The sequence below is a fragment of the Pipra filicauda genome, unplaced genomic scaffold (assembly GCF_003945595.2).
Source record: "Pipra filicauda isolate LSUMZ 115617 unplaced genomic scaffold, ASM394559v2 scaffold317_size908105_pilon, whole genome shotgun sequence".
Taxonomy (NCBI): domain Eukaryota; kingdom Metazoa; phylum Chordata; class Aves; order Passeriformes; family Pipridae; genus Pipra; species Pipra filicauda.
Window position 1 is genome coordinate 328,975 of NW_024104440.1, and position 13,051 is coordinate 342,025.

The 13,051-nt window shown below is 37.7% G+C and overlaps 1 protein-coding gene across 6 annotated transcripts in view; it reads right to left on the minus strand.

The window, feature by feature from the left end:
* The window catches only part of CLEC16A (C-type lectin domain containing 16A), a 63,545-nt gene that overhangs the window by 32,604 nt on the left and 17,890 nt on the right, over nucleotides 1-13,051 (minus strand). For all 6 annotated transcript variants that reach the window (XM_027711151.2, XM_027711149.2, XM_027711150.2 and 3 more), the window contains 7 exons: nucleotides 10,072-10,300; nucleotides 8,659-8,788; nucleotides 4,472-4,572; nucleotides 3,619-3,741; nucleotides 2,367-2,476; nucleotides 1,838-1,882; nucleotides 439-489 (listed from right to left, as the gene is read on the minus strand). In XM_027711151.2, coding sequence (XP_027566952.1) covers nucleotides 439-489; nucleotides 1,838-1,882; nucleotides 2,367-2,476; nucleotides 3,619-3,741; nucleotides 4,472-4,572; nucleotides 8,659-8,788; nucleotides 10,072-10,300 — 789 coding nt within the window. The remainder of the gene's footprint in view (nucleotides 1-438; nucleotides 490-1,837; nucleotides 1,883-2,366; nucleotides 2,477-3,618; nucleotides 3,742-4,471; nucleotides 4,573-8,658; nucleotides 8,789-10,071; nucleotides 10,301-13,051) is intronic.

Consider the following 13,051-nt stretch of genomic DNA (forward strand, 5'->3'; position numbering starts at 1 on the left):
TCTTAGTAATCCATTAACACCTTCACAGGCAGTACCTCTCCTAGAGCAAAGGGCTCAAAGTCTGCTTGCTCCAACTCTGTTTTCCACTGCTAAATAAAGTGACACCATCAAAACTGAGACCTTGCTGGGCTTTGGACAGATACAGGAAGATTTTCATATTGTTCAGTAACTAGGGAAAAAATAAATCCAATGTCCCATTTAGCAGGATAATTTTTGTATACTCTATCTCAGAAAGTAATGGGCTTTACTAAACAAAGAGTTGTGAAATTTCACATAACATTTATGTAACTAGAGACACAACTCCTCAGAGATAAAACCACATTTTGTTATTCTCCTGTCAGCAATAAAGACCCCAGTGTTCTCAGTAACTATCAGTAACTGTTCCTGCTCCTGTGCTGTATCTGGGTTTGAGGATTTGGCAGAAAGGGTGTCACTTACTGTCATACTCCGGTATTCATCTTCAAACATATCCAGAAAAATTTCTTCTCCCTTCCAAAAGCAAGAATATGGACACACCATGAAACCCGAGGGCTGCAGAGCTGGGTTTGTTTGGTTTGGTTATATACAGGGTGTCTGTGAGGGGAGGCCTCTGCAGGACACTGCTGAGCACCACAGCAACACTGGTGGGAAAACACACTAAGAGGGAGAGGGATTCCTCTGCAGCCCCTGGAGAGGACCACGGTGGAGCACATACCCACAGGGCAGCAGGAAGATGTGCCCTGAAGGAGCTGCAGTCTGTGCAGGACCCACAGATTATTTTCCTGAAGGGCTGCAGCCCATGGAGGAGGAGATCCACACTGGGGCAGGGGAAAGTGTGAGGAAGAAGAGGCAGCAAGAGATGAACTGTCATGGCCTGACATCAAACCCCTATTTCCCCATCGCCCCTACACCACTCAGCAGGGGGAGAGGGCAGAAGAGTCAGGAATGAAGGAGCAGAGCTGAGCCTGGGAAAAAGGAGGGGTGGGGGGAAAGGTGTCTGTTTTTATTTTTAAATTTGTCTTTGTTTCTCGCTATCTAAATTTATTTTTATTGGCGATAAATTCATTTTTACCAAGTTGGCTCTGTTTCACCCATGACTGTAATTAGCAAGTGACCTCTCAGTTCTTTATCTTTACAGCAAGATACTCTCTTCTCTCTCCATCCTGTTGAGGAAGGGCAGTGAAAGAGCAGCTGAGTGAACCTCTAGCAGCCAACCATAAGGTGACTTATTTTTTGGAAGCCATATTGAGCAAACAGCGTTCAAAAAGTATTCTGACAAAAACAGGAAGATATTTCAGACACTTGAAATCTCTAATGGATTTACTGCTCCTTATTTGGAAGTTAACACCTAGATCTTATCATTTTAATTCTTTCACTGTTTACAACACACACACACACACACACACAAAAAAAAAAAGCAAAAAGCTGCAAAGGTCTCCAATAAGAAAAAAAGATTAAGTACCAGCATTTCAGATAAGACACAAACAAAAAGTAATGTCAAAACCAAACACATTCCATATTAGTGCCAATGATAAAATCCCAGGAATCATGCTCTAATTGTGTGGCTCAGTTCCATGAAACACATAACAGAAGCAACAAAGGGGCATGACTGCTAACTTGACCTCCAATATAAACCCTGAGTCTTCTAACAGCCCTTTTGTGACATATGTCAGTGTGGCATGGGAAGGGCAGGAAAGGAGAGGAATCCCCCAACAAAACACTTCATTTTCTGTCACAAATTTGGAGTTCTCATATTAAAAAAGGGCTGCCTTGGGCACCAGTAAAGACTGGGTTGCAGACTTGCTTCTAACTCCACATGATGTAAAGGACTTTTTCTTACAGCATTTTGCATATATACCTTATAGAAGCGACGAAGGAGATGAACACTTTCTTCCCTGGCACCCTAGAAAAGATAAAATGTTTTTCAGGGAGTACATACACGATTTACTTATTAATCACATTAAAAAACCTACCCAAAAACTCATATAGAAGAGACTGTCTATTGATTTCCCCACACACAGTCTTCATCCCAGAATTTGACAGAATACATTTTGAGCTTCTGAAAATACAGCTTATGTGAGCTTATTAGTTTCAAAAGAACTTTTCTTTACATTACTGAGGTGGATGACATACAAATTTCAGAGAGAAAATTAAACTTAACACTGCTTGGGAAGTTATGAGTTTAAACAGCATGATAACAGCAAAGCTGGGGACAGAACAGAGGTTTTGATTCTTCTGCACAGAGCCACCAATGCAAAGATGTTCTAGAAGCTCAAATTTCACATTTAGGCTTATTGCAATCAGAAATAAAATAAATTTATTCAACTATATTACAAGACTCAAAGACTAGTAATGCTGTGACTGGAAATTTGAAAGAAAATACTAACCTCAAGACAAGCAAGGTGAACATCTTTTATGATGCTGCCATTTTTAGAAAACACAAGCTGCTTCAGCAACAGGCACCCAAGTTCTAAAGTTGCCAAACGGATTTTTCCATCTATGAAAAGAAAATTTCAATACACAAAACAGCAGCAGTTTAATTATTGTTCTTCTCATTATCTGATGTTCTTTAATATTTTTACTTTTCCCTCAGTTGTCAAACTTGGCTCCTCTGTCAAACACACCCTATCTGACAAGCATCAGTGCACATGCTGGCTTACAATGCTGATGGGTAAAAAAGAAAAAGAATTGGAAGAGTAATTTAAAACAGAAGAAAATTTAAAGCAGAACTGTGCAATAAGAAGGCAACAAAGATTAACACTGTTGAAAAATAAGCCAAACCCACGCCTTCATTAATCTGCAACCACAGGTTGAATTACACTAAAATTACAAAAGGATCAGAGACATTTGGCATGGATAAAGTCACAAGGTGAAAGGCAGCTTTGTATGTAGCATACTAATAAGGTATAGCTTTTCCTTAAAAGAAGTCCAAAGGATTCAGATACAGCCTGGATCTGAGAATCTAGAGAAGTCAGACTGAAAGAATGCACCGAGATTTTAAGCTTAGTGTCAGAAGGATTTTAAAAAACAATATTAGAAATTATGTACAGTCTGAGCTCAGTGATCTATGCTAAGACAATATATCCAAGAGACAGACTGACATCTCAGCTTTTGACTCCAACTCCTGTTCTACCACTTCAAAAGTTAGCACTGTGCTGTCAGAAACTAAAGATACGAAGGTCAGTACCCCCTCCAAAAAAGAGAAAACATGTTCTACACAGCATTTAGCAAGTGTAATAAAAATCCTGTATTTCCACTCCTCCCCAGACAAGCCTTTACTTAAATAAATCCATCTTGCACTCTTCCCTGTTACTGCATGTATAAACTCTTCATATATAAACATGTTTTTAAGCTCTGACTGGCACATCAGCACTAGTTAATGCTCTCAGATCAGCCTTGCAAGTCAAATAAACATTAGATTTTACTCTGCAAACAATCAGGAATTTGATAATGTGTCCGTTTCAGGGGAAAACCAGTTCCACTCATTTGAAGTTTTAAAGGGGGAAGTGCAGGGAGAAGAGCTGTGGCTTGAACAAAAGTCATATTTCCATGGTTACAATGAGCATTGTAACCAGATGGTTTTTTTCCAGCTTCAAAAGTTTCAGCTTGGAAGGAAAACAAATACTGGAAAAGCAATACCTGGTTGTGCAGCATAATTCATTATCCTGATGAGCCTTTCTGCAAGTACATGATTATATGAGTTTCTCTCTTCAGCATGTTGAGCTGGAAGCTGAATTCTCTCCAGCTTGACTGGGTCAATTCCTTTTTTGGGGTGAAGGAAGAAAGGCAAATTAGAAAACAGAAGTATGTCCTGAGGCAAGTATTTAATAGACCACAGCAGTTTTCTCAGAACATAATAATTAGCAATATGAGACTAGGCAAGTTAGCTTTGAATTAATATTACAAGGAGGAACAACAGAAAGACTGAAGACATTGATGAATCCCTGAAAATTCGCAGCCTTAAACAGAGCACTCAAATCCCAAAGTGGTTGGTGAAATCCAAACTATTTTGCTGTTTCTGAAATTCTAAAACTATTTGTTTGCATCTAAATCAAATGAAAGTCAAGCCATATATCTGAAGAGCATAGTGACTAAAGGGGAAAAGATGAAAGTCTGATTTTAAATTCTGCTCTGGTAGTAAGTGATCCATTCATATATGTTTAAAAAAAATAGGAATTTTATTTTGTCACTAGAAGCCTCTGATTGAGTACCCTCCTCCATGCAAATTAAATTCCCCCTGAATGGTTGTATAAGGAAATTAATCCCATTTTTCTTCAACATATTCCTCTAAAATATTGAGGTATTTCTCAGAATAGATTGGTTACTGTAAGATCTCTTAGGACAATACATAATTACAGATTGCTGGGAATCTCCCTGTCCTGTTCTAAAGAATGGTAATAAACAAATCTCATAAACCAGAAGATGATTATATTTAGGTTTACAGTTTCTTCCAACTCTGGCCTTGCAGTTAACTCTACATAACAGCACTTACCTTTGTTGTGTGACATTGCATATAAAAGACAGAGCACAAAGAGGGCATAGTAATCATCTTCAGGACAGTCCAGTGCATTATAGACCATATCAAGAAAAGGTCTGTGGAAAGGAGTAATTTAAAAAAGAAAAATGGTTAAGAAAGTAACATATCTATAGAAAAATGGGTAACTATCTTATTCTACATGTAGCTAATGGATGAGGCAAATTTACAGTAATGCACATTTTCAGGCACAAAAGAAATTTCTGTTAGAGAGTACTCAGATTATAGCCATGCCTTGCATTTACACTCTGCCAATAATTCTGATGCTTTAACAGGATTTGTTACATAATACTTTCCCAGGAATTGATTGTTCAAACATTTACTGGTTGTTTGTGGCACATTTAGTCCGTATTGAAAGCTTGTTCTAAGTGTATACGTAAGCAACTTCAAGGAGCTGCTCTCACTGTTGCATAAAAGAAAGAGAATACCTCTGAACTCATGTACTAAACAGAGTTGAAAAGATCTATTACAAGTAAGCATTTTCCATCAGAGATTTGGAGGAAGCCATTTTGTTCTAAAACAATCAACAACTTTACCATGCAACAGTTATAGGAAAGAAAAATTAATAAGCAGGGAACACTTGAATGAAAAAAAGAAAGCTTTGGATTGCAGATAAACTTTGTTTTCCTGAGTTTAAGCACATGTGGCCTATGACACTTCTGCAGGAAGTTATAAAGTGCCAAGTTCACCTTTTACCTGTACCCTGAAGAGACCACAAAAGTCAATGTAATCCAGAAGCCGTTTGGACAGATCAGATATGGCTGAGATTTAGCTGATATGAGCACAAGCCTGACTGTAAGGCAGCTTGGCTTCTTGTCTTAGGCTGGCTTGCATCCAATCAGTTGCACCAGTTCAGAGCATAAGTGAAAATTCAATATATTTTCACAGCTGGTCCAGACAAACAAACAATGTATCAGGGAAGTGTCACAGTCACCAGAAGATGACAGTCTAGAACCCTGAGTGAAATGAGTTAAAAAATACTTCAAAAGGTAGGGAATTAACAGGGAAAGGAAAAAACCCCTTACATTACCTAAATTACATTCAATAAAATACATTAAGGTAACATCGAAGTCATAAAAACAAAGACATTTTCCTGTCTTCAGAGTTAGCAGACAAGAAGCATCCACTACAAACTCATGGTTGTGGTCAGCTGAGGGTCAGCAGGGCTATCAGAGCCCAGAACACAACATACTTCTGTACCTCCTCCAGGCCTGTGGCGCCATCATGGCCACACTTAATGTGCCCCAGTAAAGCCACCAAGTCATAACAAGGGACTTGACCTTCCCGTCAGCTCCACACACATTTCACCACCATGTTCTCTTTTACTGAAACAAGGCAGCGATCAGATTCACAGACCACGTTGTTCCTCTGCTCAGTCCCTGACACTGCAGCACGTCGTGCATTTCTGAAGCTGCATCACAGTCATCCTCTGCGGGAAACGCCACTGAGTTATGATCCCTCTTTGCCCAAGGTCAACACCTCTCTGTGCCTAAGCCAAATTTCCCACATATTGTAGATCTTAAAAGAATGTAACTATTCAAGGAAAACCAACCTAAATAATTAGCAATGTTGAAAACAAACCAAGAGGGCCTTCAGGTTTCCTAAGTGTTAAACAAACCCTAAAGCCTCATGTCACCTTCAAACTGGGGGCTTTTCACACCACAGGGGGAGTTCAGCTTCAAGGGCTAAAGAAAGAGGACCAAGACATCCAGGTTCAGGATATTAACATACTTAAATACAAGATAACATGAGGTCTGCTTTCAGACCAACAGACACTAACTAACCTAAAACGTGACCTATGATATAAAAGTAATATTTAATATAATTTTGTTAAAGCCAATGTTTTAGCAGGTCAAAGCTACTGAAACATCAGTAGCTGTTCATATAACACCAATATTACATGGTATTAATTGATTTCTGTAATTTCTAATGCATTTTTCATTGTTTTACCCCCTGCATACTAATTAGATTTGTGAAATTACATAACTTGAAAAAAATTACAGCAGCGAGAGAAATCGTTCTCATTCCAGATGCTTCTTCACAGCATCTCTCTATCTGCATTACCAGAGTCTCAGTCACAGTAACCTGAGGCCAAAACAACTTCCAAGAATCCCACTCACCAACAGTCCTCAAATAGACTAAATACATGATAGACCCAGAAAAACTCAGCTGTAAGAAAATAGCAACCGAAGCCACAACATAGCACAAAGATTTCACATTCTGGAAAAAGGCTTTGTTGTACAGCATATTGCAAAAGAAAGGTAATTTAAAACATGTCTTTAAGCTCAAACTTTCCAGCAGTGAGGCCCATCAAAATAAAATTACACCCTAAAATATTTCAGCTGCCTCTTTCATGTGCTTCACAGCAGTAAAAGGGCTAAGGGAAACTGAAAACTTGACTTAGCTTTTAAAGCTTTTAAACTCCCTTCCGTGCTGTTTTCCATTCATTTTTCAACAACTATTGGACTATTTTTAAAAAACCCTTTTAATAGTGAAGTCTGTATTGTAAATATTTTCAAATATAAGTAGTTCTTAACTCTGTAAGCATTTTCTTCCTTTACTAGGCTTTTACTACCAACTTGACAGAAGCAGCAAATCGAATGCCACACAAGCGTTCTTCAAATTATTTATTCTTGTGGAGTGTGTCCACAACTGAAGACTGCAACACACTGGGAATCACAATCATCACAGTCATGAATGATTATTCCAGTTAGGGAAGACTCACTTTGGGCATGGCATGATGTTCACTGCATTTTCCACTACCACATGGCACCTTGTCCACAAGACTCGGTGATTTCCATCAGTGTAGGGCAGAAACTGTGCACACTTGAGCAAATCTCTTGAGAAATTTAGCTACTGTTTCTAATACTACATTTGGCATAGAAGATAACACAAGACTTTAGGCTACAGCAGCTTATCCACAGGTATTTCCAAAAATTCACATACATAACTAAGGCCACTACCAATTGCACTACACAAGGTCTATCCTTATTTTAAAAATATTTTTAGCTCTGCACATTCTTTGATGTAGATGCAGGACGCTGTGAGATCATATCTGCAGAACAAGAGAGTCTTGAACTGCAGACATTTGCCAAATGCATCACATCTAAGGATTTTGCACTTTTTGAGACCTGAGCATCACAGTCATTTTAGTATTCAATGCAGTCATGGCCAATTTCTTTCTAAAAGCCATTTGGCACATATTTTAGTCAAATTATCAATAATCTAGAACAATGCATTTTAAAGCCAGTTCAAGTCAAGGTTCAATTTCACTTTTACAATGAAATGAAATGTTATCTTTATTAATGAATGTAATCTAAGGTACATCAAAGCTATAATGGAGACAGAATGAAATTCTGGGAATACCAGGCAGCATTTCCCAAGTTTAAAAATAAATTTAAAATGCTATTAAACATGTGCATTTCCCCAACAGACACATCTGCAATTACTTTTGTGTCAGATACAGCACGTTTGGTTTCTTTTCTCTAACATCCTATTAACAGGAACACAAAATTCTTACTGAGAAGGTGTCTTACATGTATTTAATACATCCAAGTTTAAATTTTTAAGTCAGGGTGATTTCTGCTCCCAGAAATACTTAAAAACTGTATTTTCAATAGAAGTCTTCAATAACCTTAAGATACACTAATGGACCCCGGAAACTGTAGGTTAGAAGGGTTTATCTGTAACTACTACCATTAAATTTTGCCAAATTCAGCCCTGAACTGAGGAGTTTTCCTTGTTTTTTTCCCTATAGGTGCATACAGAACTGACAAATGTGACCTTAAATATAATTAAGAAAACTTCTTCTGGTTTAATTTAGAGGTTTAGAAAATTCTGGAATGCAAACATTTATATTCTGGTTTTGTTGTGTTAATATTCTGTAATTTGACTTTACTAACTTAACATATCACAATTGCCATAAAGGAAAGCACAAACTTTGCAAAGGAACAGGATCATTTGTGCAACTGATGAGCAGAGAGGCTACATCCCACTTTTCTGTTTATTCCCTTATATGTGATGCAGAAGAACTCTCTAATTTTAACTGGAAGTAGATTTGAAACATCCCTTAAGAGAATTGAAAGAGTTAAGGGGAGGACAAGGAAGGAAACAATACAGCAAAATATATTACAGTTCCTTTATACCTGTTCCAGTTTGTTATCTCACTCCCAGAAGCAGCTGCACTCTTTTCTTCATCTGTTGTATTCTGTTCTGTCACAGTAGAGATGGACAGCTCTGACAGCTTACACCTCTCCATGATCACCATCTCTATTTCTAAAAAGAACAAAACACACCACCAAAATTGGATATTTTTAAAGTTATCACAAGCTCTTTTCTATTTTCTGTTTGCCATTAGAAGTGACTGATGCATCTGTATATAAGAGGCATAACCACAACCTCAGAAAGGTTAATGAATGAATAGATGTAGGCAAATTTTCTTCCCAATAAAGAACTTTGTTTACATATCTTTAAGGAGTTTGATGCGATAAGAAATGTAAACATATACATAAAATATGTAAAGAAAACAAACACATCATTTTGGCAAACAAACAAGCAACAGTAAGCTCTCTTCCCCACAAACCACAGGAAGAAAGCACAGAACCTCTTTCTGCTAAGAAGATTTCTCTGTGAGGATGCTGGTGAGAGCAGGGCATGGGTGGACATCAAGTTTCAAGGAGGGTGTAAAGAGGCCTCTACAATTACAGCAAACAGGACACCTGGGCCCTAGTGCTTCAAACCTGACTTTCAGTAGAACCATTAGGACCAAATCCAGCTTTTGCTTAAGAATTTGGACAAAGATGATGACTAAATGCACCAGGTTAAACAGTAGATCACTTCAGATTTTCCTCAAATCATGGCAGACAATACACCATCAGCTATCTGACACTATTTAAAGAAAGCCTTCTCAGACAGACTGCTTACCTAAACCTAAATTCAACCATGTTTGGACAGGACTGTCAAAGCATAACACTCTTGTTTTCAATTGCTTGCATGCCATTCTGCTACAGAACCTTTTTTTTCAATTAATGTCTAACAAATATCAGTTTCTGATGTTTGTCCTTCTAATAGTTACTAACTAGTACAATAAACAGTTACAATGCACTGTAAGATCACTCATCCTATAAAACCAATTCTTCTGAGGTTTGCATTACATCAAAAACCCTGAAAATGTACAATTAAAAAAATCTAAGAGTTAAAGATGTTTTCAGTTTTGAACTATTTAATATCATCATCTACCATGTACTGTCACTTGCAGCACACCTGTTAAATTTTACCACCCACACTTTGGTGCAAGGCATGCATGTGGGATAAGGGCTCAGGACTGCAGGAAGATATGAAAACACTTTCATAGTTTTTAATCAGATTAGAAGTACATGTTCTCACAGAATGATTTAACATGAGAAGAAAATACAGCCAAAGACTTAAACAAACATAATAGTCCAGTGTTTACCTCATGTAACAGGAGAACAAGTCACATAACAAATCACAACTAGGTCTATACAGTAAATAGAAGTACCTATATTGTAAGCATCATTTTTACTTGCTGGTATACTCACCTTCATTTTCACTGCTTGTTCTTATGCCTTTTGAACTTGCTTCTGTACCTTTAGTTTTATCAAGGTCATCTTGGTTATCTTCAGATCCTCTCTCCTCTTCATCCTCTTCACCAACATTTTTATAGTTGGGTCGTTTTTGCATCCTCTTCTTCCCCTTCTGTTTATTAATTTCAAGAGACCTCTCAAGTGTTTCTGTTGGTTTGATGAAACATCTGATACTGGACTTTGCCTGTAAATTTGAAGAGTTTACACTGAGTTACAGCAAGTGTTTTTAACTGTTATTCATAAAGAAACTTCAGTTCATACAACTGATGGGGTTTAGAATGTAAACTGGCATACTACTTACAAATCTCAAATCCATTTTAAAATACAAAAAAGCAAGCTGTATCAAATCATCAGTAGCACACATGACCAAAGTAACATACTCTGAAGATTCATCATTAAAAGTATGGCATCTTGAGACAAGAAGATACAGAACTATCCATTTCATCAACAGAAGTTTATTAAATTGTTTCCCCCTTCTTTGAACAGGTGAGATAGACAGTACACATAAAATTAAGATACCTTTTGTAAAAAGGATGAAGGTAGCAAAATCCTAAGTGTGTGTTGACAGTAGTGTATTAATATGAAATACACCCTTTAAAGGTCTTTGGCAGTAGCAAGGACAAAACCCAATGCTCTATACCACAAGCTTTTTTTTTTGGGGGGGGAGGTGGGGGCTTTTTGGTTTTTTTGTTTTGAGTCTTACACTTCCCTCAACACCAAGCTAATCCTTGTATCAACTAGGAACAAATGACACCTTCGATAACCCTTTTTGGGTCCCCAGAACCTACCCAAGTCTAGAAAACAAGTTTCATTTGTTAGACTTAATTTTACTTGTGTTTTACCCAAAGTTATCACTGGCTTTGGACAAGATGACAAACAGTTTTCAGTCAATATCCTATTTTCCCGATTATTAAGTTATAGAGCCAGAAAATAAATTTAAATTACAAATTTCTCCCAGAAGAAATTAAGTATTTTCAGGAATCTGTGCCATCCTAACACAGAACAATGTATACTTTGTAGAAAGAGACCAAGACACTGCAAGAAGTTCTGCAACTAGAAGGACTAACAAAACTTGGTTTTCTACAGTTTTGGAGCTTTTTCTGAGCTGTGTTGCTTAAGCTCCCTTCTCACTTGCTGGGCCTGCCACCTGGATTACCAGAGTACAGTATAAACGTTGATCAGCCAAACCTCTCTCACTGAGAAGTGAAACACATGGATTGGGGGCATCCTGCCAGCACAGGTTTATGCTAAACAAGACTGCTACAGAAACTCCATTACCTTTCAGAGCTTAACACTTCAATCACATTTAGCTGACACTGGCTAAAGGGTTTAAAATTTTAGGGCAAGAGAAAAGAAGTAAGACTAGAGTAAATACCAAACTGATTCCCTTCTTTGCCTCAGGTGACTCAAGTACAATAAGCACTGAAGAGACCTCAGGGGAAAAAGTTTGGAAAAATCCCTCCCTTCACTTAATAAGGAACATCTATATGTAAAAACCAAGAGATTAGGGAAAGATCGGGGAAGAAACTGTCTACAAGTTAAAGGGCCAAAACGGTTCTTTGAGTCTTGTGATGTTTTGCAAAGGTTTTATAGAAATCTTGCATAAGTCACCTTACACTTGGCACTGAAACAAACCACATAGGAGGAAGAACTTCCTACAAGACCAAACAAACCCCATAATATGAAATTTAGTACACATGCCCCCAGTAGCCTCTCTGATAAATTTTAGTCTTATTCAACTGCAACACAGGAAGGTTATAAAATGACCAGGTTACCTTTTATTGGTGGCTTTTGGTCGGAAAGGTTGTAAGAAAAGGGAAGAACACCTTAACTTCTGTTCTTCAGGGAAACAACAACAAAGCAGCATCCAAGTTGCATAATGCATTTTCCCCTTTCTGCATTCACTTCTTACTTCTGCATTGCTTCCTAGAATCTTGTAGCTCCTTTCTTTATGCAGAATGTATGTACTTAACTTGCACTTCTAACATGCTGTTGGCCACATGAGCAAAGTAACACAAGAGACCAGCAGACAGCGATATGCACTGAGTCATGGTCTGCTCCATATAAAGAATGCTGAAAAAAAACCCCTCTATACATATATTCTGTTCTGCTAAACACAACAAGGCTATTAAACCATTCTAAAATCTGACTTAAAATTCATTTGACTAGTATATGGTTTATTACACAAGTTGATTACACAGCTTGAGGTACTGCTAATTTACACTTCTAAAATATCTTTCGAGCATATTTTCAATGATGGTTTGTCTTGTGCAATGTGTGCTTGTAAGATAAGGCAGTACCAGTAACACCTTTTACGGGAAGGGGAAAGTAGGTTAAAGAAGAAACAGGCACTGGGTAGAATTGGCCCACATCTGAATTATGCAGGAAAACAGATCTCACAGGAAGTCAGGTAAACCTTAGTGTGATGTCTGACAAGTTTAAATACATTCTGCTGGCTACACATATTCAACTCTTATTGTGAGATAAGGGTTTGTATTTCTTCTGATGACACCTAAAAACGGAAATACAGGGAAAAAATAGGGGAAAAATAAAAGTGTATCTTAATTTGCTATATTTTGAGGTGGAGAACCTGTTCAATGGAGGTCAAGCAATCGTTACTGCCCTATGATGTTCAGCAGATCTCCATGGGTAGGTTATTGTCAGTTCCTAAGATATGAATTGTTCCTGTCGTGACAACCACCACTGCTCTTTGTCCTAAACCACTCAGGATATTTTGCATTTATACACAGCAACTGCAACCCTTCTCAGCTTTTGTTTTTGTTAAGTGTTCTTTACTCATTTAGTCTCCTAGGAAGAGGACATGTGACTCTGCTTCTCGTAATCTCAGTCCTTACTGTGTTTCCACTTTAATTCACCTTAATAGGAAGATGAACATAGATATGAGCTTCTACTTACTTCAGGTTTTAGAAACTGT